General features: G+C 39.7%; 1 protein-coding gene across 1 annotated transcript in view; it reads right to left on the bottom strand.

The window, feature by feature from the left end:
• Positions 1-18,345, bottom strand: part of TANC2 (tetratricopeptide repeat, ankyrin repeat and coiled-coil containing 2) — a 251,137-nt gene that overhangs the window by 24,160 nt on the left and 208,632 nt on the right. Inside the window, exons 16-18 of the mRNA XM_081110818.1 lie at positions 9,217-9,339; positions 7,790-8,026; positions 3,232-3,417 (exon numbers count right to left, since the gene is read on the bottom strand). Coding sequence (XP_080966944.1) covers positions 3,232-3,417; positions 7,790-8,026; positions 9,217-9,339 — 546 coding nt within the window. The remainder of the gene's footprint in view (positions 1-3,231; positions 3,418-7,789; positions 8,027-9,216; positions 9,340-18,345) is intronic.

Genomic DNA, 18,345 nt, shown 5'->3' with positions numbered 1-18,345 from the left:
TCTTGCACACAGAAGGAACCGAAGTGCCTGGCCTAGCAAAGGAACCCGAAGCTGCCATAATGAGTATTTGTTCCTATCAGGCACAGTTTACATGCTTCTCTGAAGACAATTCACTTACATAGCATGTGATTTTTAAAAATTACATATTTCTCATATTTACCTTAAAGAAGCAATCCTTCATCCTCCAAATAAAAATACCAATTAATAAACAGAAAAACCCCCAATCATTAAACAAAAAATAAAATAAATATGGACAACCTTAGGGCTTGTATATCTTCAGAGCACAGCGACTATCTCCTTTAAGTATAAGGACTGTTTTAGGGACATGGGGGAATGGCTGCTAATTAGAAAGGAAAGTGACAGCTCTGTTTCCAGAAATTTGACTGTAGAGAGAGTTTTAAAAAGCCTCATAAAGATAATAAAATTCCAGTTTTACTTAATATTCCCTTGGGGACATGTTAGATCAGTTGATAGGGTAGCTGCATCACTGAAGCAACTCATGCAGTGGTACTGGCCAATGAAAGCTGAACTTTAAATTTTTGGGATTTTTGCAAGTCTGGTGTTAAACAAAGATGTTTATTAAAAGTTAAATCACAATTAAATTATATTTAAAACAAAAGTTAAAAAATAAAATCTTGTAATTTCCTGATTATTCCACTGTTTTACAATGATCTATGCTCTGGAGGTGATTTGTATCTCCTGTGTCTGTGTGATGAAAATACTACAGAATGGTGTGCTGCTGTGAACCTCTCCACAACTTCGTGTTCAGTGATGTCACATTGGTAGCTTGAAATCGGCCATGGAGGGAGTATCTACACCCTGAAACTGGCAAACATTACCAATCAGGATTTGATTTAGTGCTGCAGCTAAAAGAACTTCCAGTTTAATGAATATAATTTGCATGAGGGCAAGAAGTAGTTTAACAATAGGTCACATATCAGATTTAATGACAATAAAATTATTGGGTAAATTGGGGTACAAATTCATTTTATAAAATCACAGTGGAGTTGCATGATAGCCAACTTGCTAGGCTGGTTATGACACAAATTTAGCAAACATCAGCATTCAATTAAGAGTATTGTGCTCATTATCACTTGTAAACTGTGTACTACATGTTCTTTGTATCAGTAAAATTTATAATAAATTTAAGTATAGTCATGCATTAGTTAATGACAGGGACATATTCTCAGAAATGTGTTATTAGGCGATCTTGTCTTTGCCTGAACATCCTAGAGTACACTTAACAAAAACCTAGACGCTATGGCCTACTACACACCTCGGCTACACACCTGCACAGCACATTATTGTACTGAACACCGCAGGCAACTGTAACACAATATTAAGTATTTGTGTATCTAAACACAGAAAAGGTACAGTAAAAATACAAAATAAAAGATAAAAAAAATGGTGCATCTGTATAGGGCACTTACCATGATGGCGCTTTCAGGACTGGAAGTTGCTCTGGGTGGGTCAATGAGTGAGTTGTGAGTGAATGTGAAGGCCTAGAGCCTCACTACTGTAGACTTTATTAAACACTATACACTTAGGCTACACCAAATTAAAAAAATTTTTTTCAATAACTTTTTAACTTTATAATTAAAAAACACACTTTCAACTCTTGTATTAACAGGTTAAAACACAAAGACATTGTATAGCTGCACAAAAATATTTTCTTTATGTCCTTATTCTATCAGATTTTTCCTATTTTTGAAATTTAAATTTTTCTATTTTTAAAACTTTCTTTGTTAAAAACTAAGACACAAACACACACCTTAGCCTAGGCCTACACAGGGTCAGAATCATCATTATCACTGTCTTCCACCTCCACAACTTGCCCTTACGGGAAGGTCTTCAGGGGCAATAACATGCATAGAGCTGTCATCTCCTATGAAAACATGTCTTTTTCTGGAACACCCCCTGAAAGACCTGCCTGAGGCTCTTCTTGAGGACTTGTCATTCTTTTCAGAAATATGTCCATGGTGGTCTTTTTAAAAAATTTTTTATTTTCCATCATAAATTTGCCTATAAGCAGATACTGCATTAATGAAAATTTTTTGGTGTTGGGGGTCCATATTTTCAAACTTTTAAAGGAGCTTATTGAGGTCTTCAAAAGCTTCTACTAAACCCCACTGTGAATTTTCTTAGGGATTCTTCTTCTCTTTCTTCTGCCATTCCTTTTCTTCTGCCTCTTCTTCAGTTATGTGTTCCTGTTCTAGTTCCAACAACTCTGCATTAGTCAGTTCCTTAGGAACCACCCCTAGGAGCTCCTCAATTTCATCATCACCCACATCCAGGTTAAAGTGTGTGCCATCTCAGCCACAGCCCTGCTGATTTTTGCAACCTTCACATCCTTGGCAAATCCTTTGAAATTAGGGACAAACCTCTTGAGTGTCTTCTTCCAGATGCCATTTATATACTCCTTGGTTACATCACACTCATATATGTGGTCTGTTGTTGACCGAAATGTCATTAGGTGGCACATGTTAGGTGGCACATGTTAGGTGGCACATGACTGTATGTGTGCTCTCGTCTCTGTCTCTCTCTCTCTCACTCTCCTCCTCCCTCTCTCCTCACCACTCACTCTCCTTCCCATAGCTGACTGTTAACATTTCCTAGTATACTACCAATTCCATATATTTTGCCACTATATTATTACTATCATAAATAAATAAGTTAGCAAAAATACCGTTTGTATAGTATTTAACAGTTTACAAAGTACCTTTCATACAAGCCTTGTAAAAATAGTTTATTAGACTCACTCTACTGATGGTAAACTAAGGTTCCAAGAGATTGGGTAAATTGCCCAAGGTCCAGAGCTAATGAGTGGCAAAGTTGGGACTCAAACCTAGTCCTTCTGAGATTCTAAATGTTGTGCTATTCCCATGTCACACTGCCTATCCATGGGGACACAGCTCAATAAATAATCCTTCTGAGCCTAGTGTCAGTATCTGTTAAATAGGGGTGAAAGGATGGGGAGGAACTGGATTAGATAAATTCCAAGGTCCTTTCCAATTCCCACATTCTGTGCCCATAATTCTAGGTACCTCGGTTAGAATTCAACTGCTTCATGGAGTCTATGCTTCCTATTCCTCAGAGTAGTGATCAAGAAGCGAATTCACGTTAATTAGAGTGGCAATTTTGCAATAATGCAACCCTTTTCTCCTGGTCTCCTAGTCTTCCAATACATAGATGGAAAAAAAAATAACAAACTTTAATTGCCTGCTTTCTTACCTCAGTGTAACCCATACTGGCTGCAGCAATGAGGGCCTGCTGGATGGCTTGGCTCTTCTTAAACACCCCTTGCTGCTGGCTGGCCATTGTCCAGTCACACTGAATCAGAAACTTGACGACCTCCAGATGACCTCGGAGTGCAGCATGGACCAAAGCACACTGTCCATTCTTATCCAAGTGATCCACCTAAGGGAAGGGGACAGAGAAATCTGTGTGAACGAAGAATGGGGCTGTACCCCCACTCTAGTCATATCATCCCACTGAACAGCCTGGACTACCGAGTCAGTCTTTCCCACGACCTGAACCAATCTGAGAAAATTTAGAGGATACTCTCCTACTCAGCCTAAATCACTACCGAGCCATAACTCTGGTAGAAGCCCCCTGAGGTTACAGGGTCAGGCTTTTGTTTTCACATCAAAAGAAACCAAAAAACCCCTCCAGTTCCAGCTTTGTTTTTCTGAGGTATATTCTCCTTTGTCCTTAAATAGTTCTTTTCCGACCAAGATTTGAAAGACTCGTAGCTCTCTTGGTACAAAAAAATGTATTTGAAACCATGAAAGGAAAAAAAAACCCCATTTTGAAGCGCTCTCTCTCTCTCTCTCTCTCTCTCTCTCTCTCTCTCTCTCTCTCTCTCCCCCTCCCTCCCTCCCTCCCTCCCTCTCTCTCCTTCTCTGTCTTCCAAAGAAGTAAAATATCTTTCGTATCATGAATCACACATTTGACCACCAAGCTTTGGCAAAGGCTGCATCTTTCTTTCAGTGTGAGGGCAGAATCTCAAAGATTTGACCAAAATGGCTAGAGTTACTTGGACCTTAATGCTAGACTCAGTTCCAGAAGCAGTTTTTACAACGCAGTGTTGGTTTAGGCTGAAGGAAGGGCCTGATTAAGATCAATCTACCAGAAGGTCCCTAGCCACAGCCTTTTCTGACAGGTTATCTTCCAGTGGTAGTTAGAACATTTGAAACAAGTTCTCTATCTGATTTTCCCCAGCTTTAGGTCCACTCAGCCATTTATTTAACAAATGTTTACTGAATGCCTACGATGTGCAAGGTGAATGGAAAGGTGAACAAGATAGTAAAATATAAATTCCGTGCTCAAGGATTTTCAAACAAGGTAGGGGAGATGTGACCAATATGACAAACGTCTGTCCAAAAAAGAAGTTTATAATAAATGCCGTAAGAAGAGTAAATGTGCAATAAAATTTCAGAGCATTCCTGGCTAGAACCTGAAATGAATTTAGTCGGAAAGGTGTTATGGTCTGAATGTTTGTATCCCCGCCAAGTGATATGTTGGAATTCTAACCCGGATGGCATTAGAAAATAGGGCCTTTGGGGAGTGATTAGGTCAGGGGTCCCCAAACTTTTTAAACAGGGGGCCAGTTCACTGTCCCTCAGACCGTTGGAGGGCCAGACTATAGTTTAAAAAAAAACTATGAACAAATTCCTACGCACACTGCACATATCTTATTTTGAAGTAAAAAAACAAAACGGGAACAAATACAATATTTGTATTTGCATGTGGCCCGCGGGCCGTAGTTTGAGGACCCCTGGATTAGGTCATGAGGGCAGAGCTCTCATGAATGGAATTAGTGTCCTTATAAAGGGACCCCAGAGAGCTTGCTTGTCCCCCTCCACCACGTGAGGACACAGCAAGAAGATCTGTCTGTGAACCAGGAAGCTCTCACCGGACATCGAATCTGTTGGTACCACGATCTTGGGGCTTAGCCTCCAGAACTGTGAGAAATAAATGTTGTTTATGAGCCACTCACTCACTCTATGGTATTTTGTTACAGCGCCCCAATGAACTTAAGTCTATATTAATTCACTAATAGGAAATGATTAATTCTAGTTTTTTGTTTTTTTTTTTAAGGAAAGGGTACATAAAGGGGAAGTTTAAACTGCAAAGTTGAGAGGGTCTTATGAAATAATGGGTTGGGGATTTGAAAGGACACAGTACCCAAATTGAAAGAGCTTCCAATGACCAAATATGGGCCAATTTGAGCAACAAAATAAATCATAATAGCAACGGTTACAGTTCATAGTATAAAATCAGTATCTAGAAATCCACTGTGCTAGAAATAACTGAATAAATACATGGGGGAGAAGTTATAGCTCTTCTTTACGATAGAATTCCAATTAAAAATATTGAAGGAATGGGAGAAATAGAAAATCACCATTGGGCAAACACTGATGGATCCTAAAATTAGTGGACAAAAGCATGAGAAACAGGTCTCAAAGCATCTCCCTAAAATATAATTCTTAATTAAAAAGGGTAGACAGTAGCTTCACACCTGACAAACTTGGAAGGCACCACCTTAACAAAGCAACAGAAGTTAATGGCATCACTTTGGTGGTATAACTGACAAAAATATATATTCTAATGATGAGAAAATATCAGACAAACTAAAATTCAAGAACTTTCTACAAAATAAATGGCTAATATTCTTCATTATCTTCTTAATGCAGAAGCCATGGGAGGGAGTATGAGGAGAGGACAAAATCTTAGTGAACAGTTATATTAAGAGAAGGAAGAGAGAAGAGCAACCAGACAGGCAGGAGGGGTCCCAGGACCATATTACAGGTTCTGAGAAGTATACTCAACACTGTCTAAGGGGCGAGAAATGAGAAAAGGTTACTTTATTTGGTGACTGGCAGCTGTTAGTGGATTCGGAGAGAGTGGCTACAGCTGAGTGCCAGGAGACTGCGTTTTATTTAATGAATTAATGTGTTTATTGACAGTATTACAGATGGCCCTCATGTCTCTCCCCCCTCCACCCTGCCCCAACCCCACCCCATCCAGGCCTTCACCCACATTATTGTCTGTGTCCAAGTGTGTTCTTTTTTTAAAGACTATTATTTATCAGGCACTAAATCAGATAAAGAGAGTTCATCTCTTTTTAAAAAGGTTTTCTTGTTTTTAATTCTATTTTCTGGATGAAACAAGTAAGATTAAGAGTGGTTCAATGACTTCTCTAAGCTGTTACAGAAAGTTAAGTGCAAATGCAGGCTTTGACCAAGTTGTGTTTGATTCCAAAGTATATAATTTTTAATGAATTGCCTCCGCCTTCTCTCATGGAAGCCACACGACAAGTAGTTAAGGAGTACTAAGTGAACAGAGGTAGCAAGTACAGATGACTCGTAGAACAGGTGTGGTAGATATGGAAGGTAAGAGATGGGAGCTCCTGGTTAGGAGAAAGGAAAATTTCTCATTTGAGTTAGAGGAGACATTCATAAGGTTGTAGAAACTGGGGGGGAAAGGCAGTATAAATTAGAAAAAGAATGAAATAAAATGTGAGAGAATAAGCAACTCATTGAGATAAAATTATAGGTGGAGGCCATTGCTTTGGAAAGGGAGGAAACAGTTCCTTTCTAAGGCAGAAGTAAAGGGGAGTGTAGGTAAGGACTCATAGTTTTGAGATATACATTGAGAGGAACTCAATCTTAGTAATGTAGGAGGGTTAAATAAGTTTGAGAGGGTACTGAAAAGAACACAAAAGATTTATACATCTACTGTGGGGAAAATGAGAGATGAGTAAAATGACAGCTGAGCAGCAGGAAAGACCCAGTTGAGATTAAAATATGAATTCACAGCAACAGTAATAAGGCCCAATTATCATTCTATTTCTTGAGGTGTTCATCCTATTGAACAGGACTTTAGAGGTGGCCCATCATTGTGTCACCGTAAACATCAGAGGCTCGGGTTTCCACTGAGGGTCCCAGGTCCCAGTTCCCAAGGGAGTCTCAGGAGTCCCATTCTCTTTGCTGGTAAAAACACTGGACACCTCAGAATGAGGTCATACTTATATTTCATATTACTTATATTTCATTGCAAAACCACCAAAATCCTCAGTTTGTTTTCAGGACTGAAACAAAATACCACAAGGCTACAATTTCCTCAGAGGCCTCCATTTTGAGGCCAGCACTTTTCTTTTCACCAATATTTTGAAATTGAGTTATTTTACATCAGTGGCTCTTGGGTTACTATAAAGCAAACACATTTTTTAGAAAGGTTTTTAGAGAATTAAAATATACTAACAGAAACACTCTGACTGCCTCTGGTCAATTTGAGGATAATCGGAGAGAACCACCTTCTTCCCATGCCTCTTTGGTGGGGATCTTTAAGGACAGGAAGAGGGAGTCTGGTCTCTGTTCTTATCTCCATGGCTAACTTATCTTCTCTACACATGAAAGGCTGAGGCTGCAGGCACCATTCAGTTCAGATTTCCCACTGCAGTCTCCCTGCTCCTCCACCTTCTCTTTCCTTACTCTGAGCTCAGTAGAGAATTTCTTGGTTGTTAGGTGGAGACTTTTTGTGGCTGCTGCTAATGAGGTTTTCTAAGTGCCCCTCAAAGGGTTTAGGACTGTGTCCAGATGCAGTGTGGAGCTGGCATGCAAACACTGGGATGTCTGGGGAGCCCGTATTCCCTTTGATCTGCTTCCTAACAGGGTTTGATGTGCTCCACCTGGATTCATGAGGTAACACAGGAGATAAGGATGACTACAGCAGGAAGAGAGATAAAGGGAAGAAAGGAGAAGCAGCAGAGCCAGGCAGCCATTACCTTGGCCCGTTTCTTGCACAGCAGCACAACGATGCTCAGGTAGCCCGCCGCTGCGGCGTAGCCCAGAGGAGTCAGGCCACTTTCAGAAGAGACATCCACATTGGCTCCAAACTCCAACAGCAGGGCCACCATTTCTGTGTAACCAAGATGAGACTGGACACACAGAATTGGGGCATTATTTAAAACCTCTGTCCGGTAATTAATGTTGGCACCTCCCAAAATCAGCAGTCGGCTGACCTAGAAATGAGTAAATAAAAATAACACTCAAACAAATATTAGTCACATCCTTTTAGTCATCTTTTATTAAGTCACCTGGGACCCTATAATAGTGTCTAGTAGCATTTAATTAACTGCTTTTTAAAATAATTGTTATGTGTTCCTTTTTTTCAATACCTTGCCTTGGGAAAGGGATGTAAAATGAATCTTTACATAAACCACTTAGTAACTAGAGAAAATGCCACCTGTACTGTAGTGCTGAACGTAGTCTCTACCATTGAACTATTGGTTAGAAAAGCCCCTACTAAAACAAAGGCCACCTGAGATTGACTTACTCCCTAAAAGCAGCAGGACCTGATCCTATAAATCAGGGTCAACTATTATAGAAGGCCAATAGTTTGCTCTTTAATTCACAGAATAAAATGTAACCACTTAAAACATATTATCAGCCTGGCTGGCGAGACTCAGTGGTTGAGCATCAACCTAGGAGCCAGGAGGTCAAAGTTTGATTCCCGGTCAGGCCATATATGCAGGTTGCGGGCTCAATCCCCAGTGTGGGGCATGCAGGAGGCAGCCAATCAGTGATTCTCTCTCATCACTGATGTTTCCATCTCTTTCTCTCCCTTTCTCTTCCCCTCTGAAATAAATAAAATATTTTAAAAAACATATCCTATATAATAAAAGCCCAATATGCTAAGTGTCCGGTCATCTGTTCAACCAATCAAAGCATAATATGCTAATGATATGCTAAGGCCGCTCAATCGCTCATTATGACGGGCACTGACCACCAGGAGGCAGACACTCCAACTGGTAGGTTAGCTTGCTGCTGGGGTTTGGCCGATCAGAACTGAGCGAGACGGACCAGACATGCCCTGGAGCCCTTCCACGGTCCTCTCTGGCTGGCCAATCTCCCGCGTCCCTCCCCGGCCCCGATCGTGCACTGGTGGGGTCCCTCGGCCTGGCCTGTGCCTTCTCGCAACCCGGGACCCCTTGGGGGATGTCGGAGAGCCGGTTTTGGCCCGATCACACAGGCCAGGCAGAGGGACCCCACTGGTGCACAAATTTGTGCACCGGGCCTCTAGTTATCAATAAAAGGCTAATAGGAGATAGTCTAAGGCAAGTCAAAGATCAATTAAATAGCCACTTAAATGTCCTCCTAATTCTATGTTTCACAGTTAATTCTTTAATCTACGTAACTCGTATGCATTTACCTTTATATTTGGAGTGTAGAGATTTCTTAAAGATGCCAATGCCATGGACAGACCTTCTGTGCTGTAGGAGATCCAGAGACCTTGGAGGATGGAGGATGACACACCAACTTTTTTACTCAAACCCTAAAAAAGAAATATTGAGACAAGTCATTAGCCCAGCTAAAAAGTACCACTGGCAATAAGTTAGTGACCTCTAGGTTTGGGGTACTAATAAGTGAGAGTAGAGTCTCACCCTAACAATGCCTGTGCCCAGCAAAACCACTGATAGGGACAAAGACTGGCTCTGTTGGGATAAGCTAAGGTCAAATGTCTCTATCTTAGCAGTCTCTTCCAACAAATCTTCCTAACACCTCTCTCTTCTGCTATATTTGGATATAATCTCCTCCCCCCCCCAACACACACCTTTTCTATTAGCCTTCTTGAATCAATCTCTTAAATTCAAATTAGTAAAATACACACTGTGACACAGAAAACGCAATGTGATCATTGATCTCCATCTCATTTCCTTCCTGGGCATTTGGGAAAATGATATTTCCCAATCTCCTTTACATTCATGTGGGGCATGTATCTGATTTCTGGCTAATAAAATATGGGCAGAAGTAATATATCATGTCCAGGCTTGGACCCAAACTTCCTGTGCATTTCTCCACACTTTTTCTTTAAAAAAATTTTTTTAAAATTGATTTTAGAGAGAGAGGAGGGGGGAGGGAGAGATAGAAACACTGATGACAGAAAAACATCAACATTAATTGGCTGTACCTGCATGCCCCATGTTGGGGATCAAGCCCGAAACCCAGGCATGTGCCCTGATTGGGAATCGAACCAATGATCTCTTGGTGCATGGGTTGATGCTCAACCATTGAACCATACCCGCCAGGGCCTCCCCACACTTTCTATTGTTCTTCCTGAATGGAGGATTCTGAGGTCCTTGGAGATTTTACTACTAAGTGGAAGAAGCCTGTCCAAGGATCTGTACTGAATTGCAATGTAAATGAGAAATGAACCTTTGTTTAGTCATTGAGATTTTGTAGGTTTATTACAGTAGCTAGCATTCCTCACCCTGATACACAGTGCAATGATCATGTCTGTTCACCCGCAGGAAAACAACAACATAGGTTGACTGCCATCAGTAACAAATTTTCTCTTGTATGGCTGGCCTAGTTCCCATGGCATGTACTAATGTTTGCCCCTTTCATGTGGGCTTTTCCAAAAGGAAGTTAGAATAAGTTGTGTTTTAAATTTTCTGTTGTTAGGGCAAGACTCTTTCACAGTCATCTTACCATTCCGCCAGTATCTGGGTCAAGTGAGGAGTTAAAGCAGGAAATCCCAAGGGCAGAAAGATATTAACAATGAAGTTTGAGGTCTAATAAGTGGATCTGGGGAGGCATTCTTTTAAAAACTTAAGCTACTTCTGCTTGCTTTATGCCTTGAAATGCACATTCTTCTATTTATGTTCAAATCAGCAACGAGTACTTAGCTTCTCTGAAAGATGTAGCACTCTCTCCTCTGCTTAGGACCTATAAGTCTTGAATTTAAATTACCCTTGAATGTAAATTACCCTTTTTTTCTACGTGATACCCAGGATAGTTTCAGTCATTCAGGGCACCAAGTACATTTTAAATGAGAAAGCCTAAGCTGTTTAGAGTAAAGCCGGATGTTCCCAGAACGCTGTGTCGTAATTTTTGCTCAGGGGAACTTGGGTGGATTTCCACTTCTGGTAATGGTTGATCTAGGTAATTTGGACAAACATTCCTGCAAAGGACAACTGGAAAAGCTGTACAAAATTTAATATATTTCTTTATTGGTTTCAGAGAGGAAGGGAGAAGGAGAGAGAGATAGAAACATCAATGATGACAGAGAATCATTGATGGGCTGCCTCCTGCACGCACCCCACTGGAGATTAAGCCCGCAACCCAGGCATGTGCCCTTGGCTGGAATCGAACCTGGGAACCTTAAGTCTGCAGGCTGACGCTCTATCCACTGAGCCAAGCCAGCTAGGGCAAAGCTGTACAAAATTTAAAACACATCCTCCTTGAAGACATGGAAGGACTACAAGTTGAAGAATTGCTGGGCCAAAGATTTAGGATAGAATGAAGCCCAGAACAGTTGGGCTTCATCAGAGCTGCTTCCCCAATTGGTGTGCCTGCCAATTCCACAGAGTTACCTAGGAGTGCTTTTGATAGCTTTGGAATTTATGAGTAGGTGAAACTATTCTGTATGATATTGTAATGGTAGATACATGATATTACACGTTTGGCAAAATCCATAGAACTATACAACACACACAATGAATCCTAATGTAAACTATGGACTTTAGTTAATATGTCAATATAGGCTCATCAACTATAACAAATGTCCCACACCAGTGCAAGATTTTAATAATAGGGAAAACGTGGTGGGGGGAGTGAGTATATGAGAACCAACTGTATTCTCTGTAAACCTAAAAATGCTCCAAGAAATAAAACGTACCAATTAAAAAACAGAAGCCTGGGTTATACTCCAGAATAATGAATAATGGTCTCTGGGAGTAAGAAATATGTGTATGTGCTTAAAGTTCCCCAGGAGAATCTAACGTTCAGTAGTCCCCCCTTATTCGTGGTTTTGTTTACTGTGGTTTCAGTTACTTGTCATCAACTGCAGTCTGAAAATATTAAATGGAAAATTCCAGAAATAAACAATTCATGTTTTAAATTGTGCATCATTCTTAGTAGCATGATGATATCTTGCAGTCCTGCTCCATCTTGCTGGGATGTGAATCATCCCTCTGCCCAGTGTATCCACGCTGTATGCACTACCTGCCCAGTAGTCATGTTAGTAGCTGCCACAGTTATCAGATTGACTGTGGTGGTACTGCAGTGCTGTGTTCAAGTAACCCTTATTTTACTTAATAATGGCCTCAAGGCACAAGAGTAGGGATGCTGGTGATTCAAACACATCACAGAGAAGCTGTAAAGTGCTTCCTTTAAGTGAAAAGGTGAAAGTTCTTGACTTAAGAAAATAAAAAAGTATGCTGAAGTTGTTAATCTCTACAGTAAGGACAAATCTTTTTTTTTTTTTAAATATATATATTTTAAATTGATTTTAGAGAGGAAGGGAGAGGGATAGAGAGATAGAAACATCAATGATGAGAGAGAATCATTGATCGGCTGCCTCCTGCACGCCCCCTACTGGGGATCGAGCCCACAACCCAGGCATGTGTCCTTGGCTGGAATCGAACCTGGGACCCTTTAGTCAGCAGGGCGACGCTCTATCCACTGAGCCAAACCAGCTAGGGCAAGGACAAATCTCTTTTGTGTGAAATTGTGAACAAGAAAAATGAAACAGTGCTAGTTGTGTACCTTCAACTGCAAAAGTTATGACCCCAGTGTGTGTAAGTGCTTAGTTAAGATAGAAAGGACATTAAATTTGTGGGTGGAAAACATGAACAGACAGCAACAAGTTACACCAGAAAGCATGAAGCCTGTATGAAAACTTCCACAAGGCATCCCCTGAAACAAGTGACATCTAGCCATTTACCACAAGTAAAGGACAGTTACACAAATTCAGGAAGAGATTTGGACTAAAAAATATAAAAATTACTGGAGAGGCTACATTCACTGATGAAGAAGCTCTGCGGGGGTCTTGGGATGTATCCCCTTAGGATAGAGGAGGACTACTGTATACACAAGTTGAAAACCATTGATCTAGATCTCTTGATAAATCTCAAATATACATAGAATTATATAACGACTGTTATACTATTTATGCCAGGTTTAAAAATCATGAAATAATTCTGTATACTGTTTATGAATATATATCTATGTTGGAAAAGTACAAATTATGGATGAGAAGAACACATAATAACTCAAGGGTAGAAATCATCTCTGAGAAGGGAGAGAAATGGGGTGAGAGAAGGATACAAAGGGGACTTCTGTACTTGTTTCTTAAACATAAAGAAAAAGACTTGAAGCAAACATGGATAAATCTTAACACCTGTTAAAAATGGTATAGTATTTGATTATTCAATTACCTCTGCTTTCTTATGTGTTAGATATATTTCATAATAAAAAAAAAAATAGGAACAGGGACATCTTGTCCCTTAAGATGAGAAAAAGGTAGGAATTGATAATGATATTGACTGATTTACTATTGAGATGAGGAGACTAAAGAAGTCACACTCGATCCCTTTATTTTTTTAGTGACTCATAACTCAGGCTGTTTGTTTAGTTATTTGACTTGGTTAAGAGCTTGAGGAGAAAAAATGGGAAAAGGAGTTGGTAAATGAACTTCAATTAAATGGTCCAGTAAAGAGACCACAAAGCAACACTCAGAGTCCCAGTGAGGCTGGAATAAATACCTAGGAAATAAGTCTGAAATATAGAGCTAGATTCTAGGACTTGTGGTATAAGTTTTACTTGTACTACAGACTTGCTGGTCTACTGATTTCTTCTGCTTGATGGGGTTGACCCTTTGCTCCAGAGAGTTCAGTTTAGTTAAACTCAAGTTGACAAAGGTGACAGGCAGATCCCATTACCAGGCAGGAGGTAGCAAAAACCTCACATAAGTCTAAGCTGATGGATTCTTAAAGAGACCTTGAGGTTCAGACAACTAGAAAAAGGTCTTTTCAGTATCTATAACTATTGCTCAGGCAAGAAGGGATCTCGTTTTGTCAGAGATGAATGGCAATGGAGTCCCTTTCTTAAATATTTGTTAGAATCTAAATTTATAGCACTTTAGTAGCTGGTAGGAAACTTGCTCAGTATTTTTGAATACTTCCCGAAGAAAGAGAAAGCATGACGAAACCAGAGCAATCTCATCTTAGGGATCTTAACTATGGCTCAGGTATCTTAAGATCATGGCAAAAACTAACCTTGGGGGGTTAATGAGTTTCTTTAAGGCAAATTATTTACAAGTATATTGCCAATAACCCACTAGTAGCTATTCAAAGATCTCAAATGGATTATTACCCTTTTTATCCACCACCCAAATAGCCATGTTTGGTTATAATAAAAGGATCCTGGTAAACAAAGGAGATGATGTCTTTCATTGTAGAAAAGGGGTTGGCAAAATATGGCCCAAGGCCAAATCCCGCCTTCCACCAGTTTTTATGAATCATGTTTTATAAGAACACAAGGCCAAGGACACCCACCCATTTACTTCTGTATTGTCTCTGCCTGCTTTTGAGCTACAATGACAGAGTTAAGTGGTTTCAAGAGAGACTCTATGAAGTACAAAGCCATATTTGCCAATCACTGCTGTAGAGGATGCTAAGTAACCTCTGAAGTGTAAGGGTGATATTACAATATAAAATTTGTGCTTATGATTAAGTCTTATTGTCAGGAGATTTTTATTAATAATTTGAGTCATATAACCTTGTATTAGATATATGTCTAGTATATATTATGTATTTGCATTTTATTATGTACCTTATGTATTTTATTGTATGCTCCTTATAACAACCTGACAGATATTTTTACCATTTTATAGATGAGAAAATTGAGACTGCTTAAGGTAAATGGGTTCTGTACTTGAAACCATGCTTTTTGATTGATGTCAAAGGATCTTCTACCCTCTAGATCAGCAGTTGCCAACCGGTGGTCCTTGGATCACTGGTGGTCCGCGAGGTCCGAAAGGTTGGCAACCGCTGCTCTAGATGTCTACTTATAGCACTTTCCTCCTGGCCAATAGTTCTGTTCTGGTAAGAAATGCTATAGGACTGACAAATCCAAGGAACATTTTAGAAGGCAGCATTTAGGGAGCTAATGCAAGAGCATTCCAAAATCCTTCCAGTGAATAGACCCAAATCAGTGAAACACCCTGCATCACAAACTAGATTGAAATATTTCTGGCCACAATTCACAAACACCCTGCTTTCTTTTCATAGATTAAAAAGAAAAAAATCTAAATAGCAATGAGAGGATGATAAAAGAACTGTAAGTGCTTAATATCATTGGTCATTAGGGAAATACAAATTAAAATCACAGTAAGATACTACTTCATATCCACCAATATGGCCAAATTATATTTTGTGGCATAGTGCATATGATTTTCTTAATATAAAGAAAAGGTAAGACAATGTCTAACAAGTACTGGCAAAGGTTTAAAAAAACACTCATACATTGCTGGTGGGATTGTGAAAAAGTACAGCCACTTTGAAAAACAGACTGGCAATTCCTCTTCTAGGTCTATTTCCAAGAGAAGTGAAGACATATCCATACAAAAACCTGAACATTGACATTGTAAATGTACTCAGTGCCACTGAGTTGTTCACTATAAAATGGCTAATTTTATTTAAAAAAAAAGTAAAAGGGGGAATATCTGTACACTAATGTTCATAGCAGTATTATTTACAATAGTCAAAAAATAGAAACAACCTGAATGTCCAACTAGTGAATGAATAAACAATATAGATTATATGGCAGTAAGAATTAATCAAGTATTGATACAGGCTACAACATGGATGAACCCTGAAAACATCTCACTAAGTGAAGAAGCCACACACAAAAGACCACATACTGTATGATTTCATTTATAGGAAATGTCCAGAAAAGTCAAATCTATAGAGAGAATGTAGATCAGTGGGTTGCCAGAAGCTAGAAGAAGCATGTAGAGTACCTTCAAATGGGCACAAAGATTATTTCTAGGGTAATGTAAAGGTACTAATAGTGGCGATAGTTACACGACTCTAATTACACTAATTGTCATTGACTTGTATGAGTAAAATGGGTGAATTTTATGATATATAAATTAGACCCCAATAAAGTTGTTAGAGGCAAAAAGAATGAAAAGGGCTCCATAGCCAGCCTAATTTCCAGAATTACAGACCCACAACCTCAGATTTTTAGAGTGATTAATGACATGGTATGTACTTTTTCACAAAGATAAAATAAGGGAAATTTAAAATTAACTGGAAAGAAATATAAACTGGCCTACATGTCACTGCTGATTAGAGGTTCTAAGTCAGGGGTCCTCAAACTACGGCCTGCGGGCCACATGCAAATACAAATATTGTATTTGTTCCCGTTTTGTTTTTTTACTTCAAAATAAGATATGTGTAGTATGCATAGGAATTTGTTCATAGTTTTTTTTAAAACTATAGTCCGGCCCTCCAACGGTCTGAGGGACAGTGAACTGGCCCCCTAAGTGGTACAGGGTATAAGCATAGAGTCTATTTTTGCCTTTTCATGACCTTCAGCTGATGGGCACTGAGAATTCTAGCAGTCGGGGGGAAGCCAAAGGCTATCAACAGGGAGGACTCTGCATTTAAAAGATCCTAAAAGTGCAGCATCAGGAAAACCATAGTCCAAGTCTATATTCTTCTACTTGCAGGCATGTCAGCACCTATGCTGTACACCCAAGTATTTATGGCTTGAATCACACAGGGAGCCACTCTTATCTCAGGCAACCATGTTGTCTGTAGTAACATAAGATAAAACTGTGTCAATGATGGGTGTATGGTTAAAATGTAGGTCTCCATGCACTGGATACAGTCAAATAAAACTTACCATTTACCTGTTAATGTGGTGTTCATTTTATGGTACAGAAAAGACAAGCATAAATTGTTTTGCATCTGATCCTAGGCAGACAGTGATGCTAAAAGCTTTAGAGTTCAAAGTGGTGATGCTGAAAAGTTAAATTTCCTATCTAACTGAAGGATAATTATGCCAGAATTTCTCAAAGTAGCAGATACTTTTTTAAAAAAATATATATATTTTATTGATTTTTTTAGAGAGAGAAAGGGAGAGGGATAGAGAATTAGAAACATCGATGAGAGAGAAACATCGATCAGCTGCCTCCTGCACACCTCCTACTGGGGATGTGCCCACAACCCAGGTACATGCCCTTGACCGGAATCGAACCTGGGACCTTTCAGTTCACAGGCCGATGCTCTATCCACTGAGCCAAACCGGTTAGGGCAGCAGATACTTTTTGGCCCATTTGAAAAAGGAAGAAGCCACCTTGCCTGTTATTTTTGTCCCATTCTTCTCCTACTTATCATTGGGTAAGATAATTTTTTTTTTTTTTTTTTTTTTTTTAGTGCAGTGATTTTTCAGAGAAGAAAATTATGATTCAAATAAAGGACCTGTCACTGTGGGTTCACATCTGTCTATCTGATGAATGGCTTCTCTGGCTGTGTGCTTACATATGGAGAAGATTTGCTAGGCTCTTTGAATTGTCCTTACTGCCATCTTTCTCTCTGAAGAGAACTGATTTATCTTTAACAGTATCTCCTGGAGGAAGTCCAACCCAGAGACCTGTTTAAGATACCTGTATCCGCCCTAACCGGTTTGGCTCAGTGGATAGAGTGTCGGCCTGCGGACTCAAGGGTCCCAGGTTCGATTCCAGTCAAGGGCATGTACCTTGGTTGCGGGCACATCCTCAGTAGGGGGTGTGCAAGAGGCAGCTGATCGATGTTTCTCTCTCATCGATGTTTCTAACTCTCTATCCCTCTCCCTTCCTGTCTGTAAAAAAATCAATAAAATATATATTAAAGAAAAAAAAAGGTACCTGTATCTCAACCCTGAGCCAGGAAAAGCAGTCTGAAGAGACTGTAAAGATGGGAAGTAGCAGACTTCCAGCAAACTGTGGGCTAGAAAAATCAGAACATTTCTTCCTTGACCTTTGTGTTTTTACCTTATACTGGTATCAACACTAAAAATTCCTTGAGATTAGGGTCTGTATCTTTCTTGTTTTTCCAGCACTAGTACCGACAATGACTCAGTAAGCGCTGAGTAAATAAATGCATTCGTGCACAAACAGTGAATGATGTGCCCTCCTCTGGGTCCTCCATTCCAGCCTTGTGAATGTGGAGAGATGGGAGCTGATGCTATAGAGTACTTAAAAATTTTGAAACCACTGGGAGACAAACTGGGATTATAATTTGAAGAGAAAATGGTTCCAGGTACTTGGAACATCACAACACTAGAAATATTAAAATCTTCACTAAGAGAACTGAAATCTTCACTAAGAAACGAGGCCCTGGTCAGGAAGTTCAGTTGGTTAGAGTGTTGTCCTGATAGGCCAAGGTTGCGGGTTTAATCCCTGGTCAGGGCCCATACAAGAATCAACCAATGAATGCCTTAATAAATGGAACAATAGGTTGATGTTTCTCTCTCTCCCTCTCTTAAATCAATAAAATACAATTTTTAA

Source organism: Myotis nattereri, assembly GCF_964212035.1.
Source record: "Myotis nattereri genome assembly, chromosome: 16".
Lineage (NCBI taxonomy): Eukaryota > Metazoa > Chordata > Mammalia > Chiroptera > Vespertilionidae > Myotis > Myotis nattereri.
The sequence above is the reverse complement of the archived record's forward strand: the minus strand, read 5'-3'. Positions and strand labels throughout refer to the sequence as shown.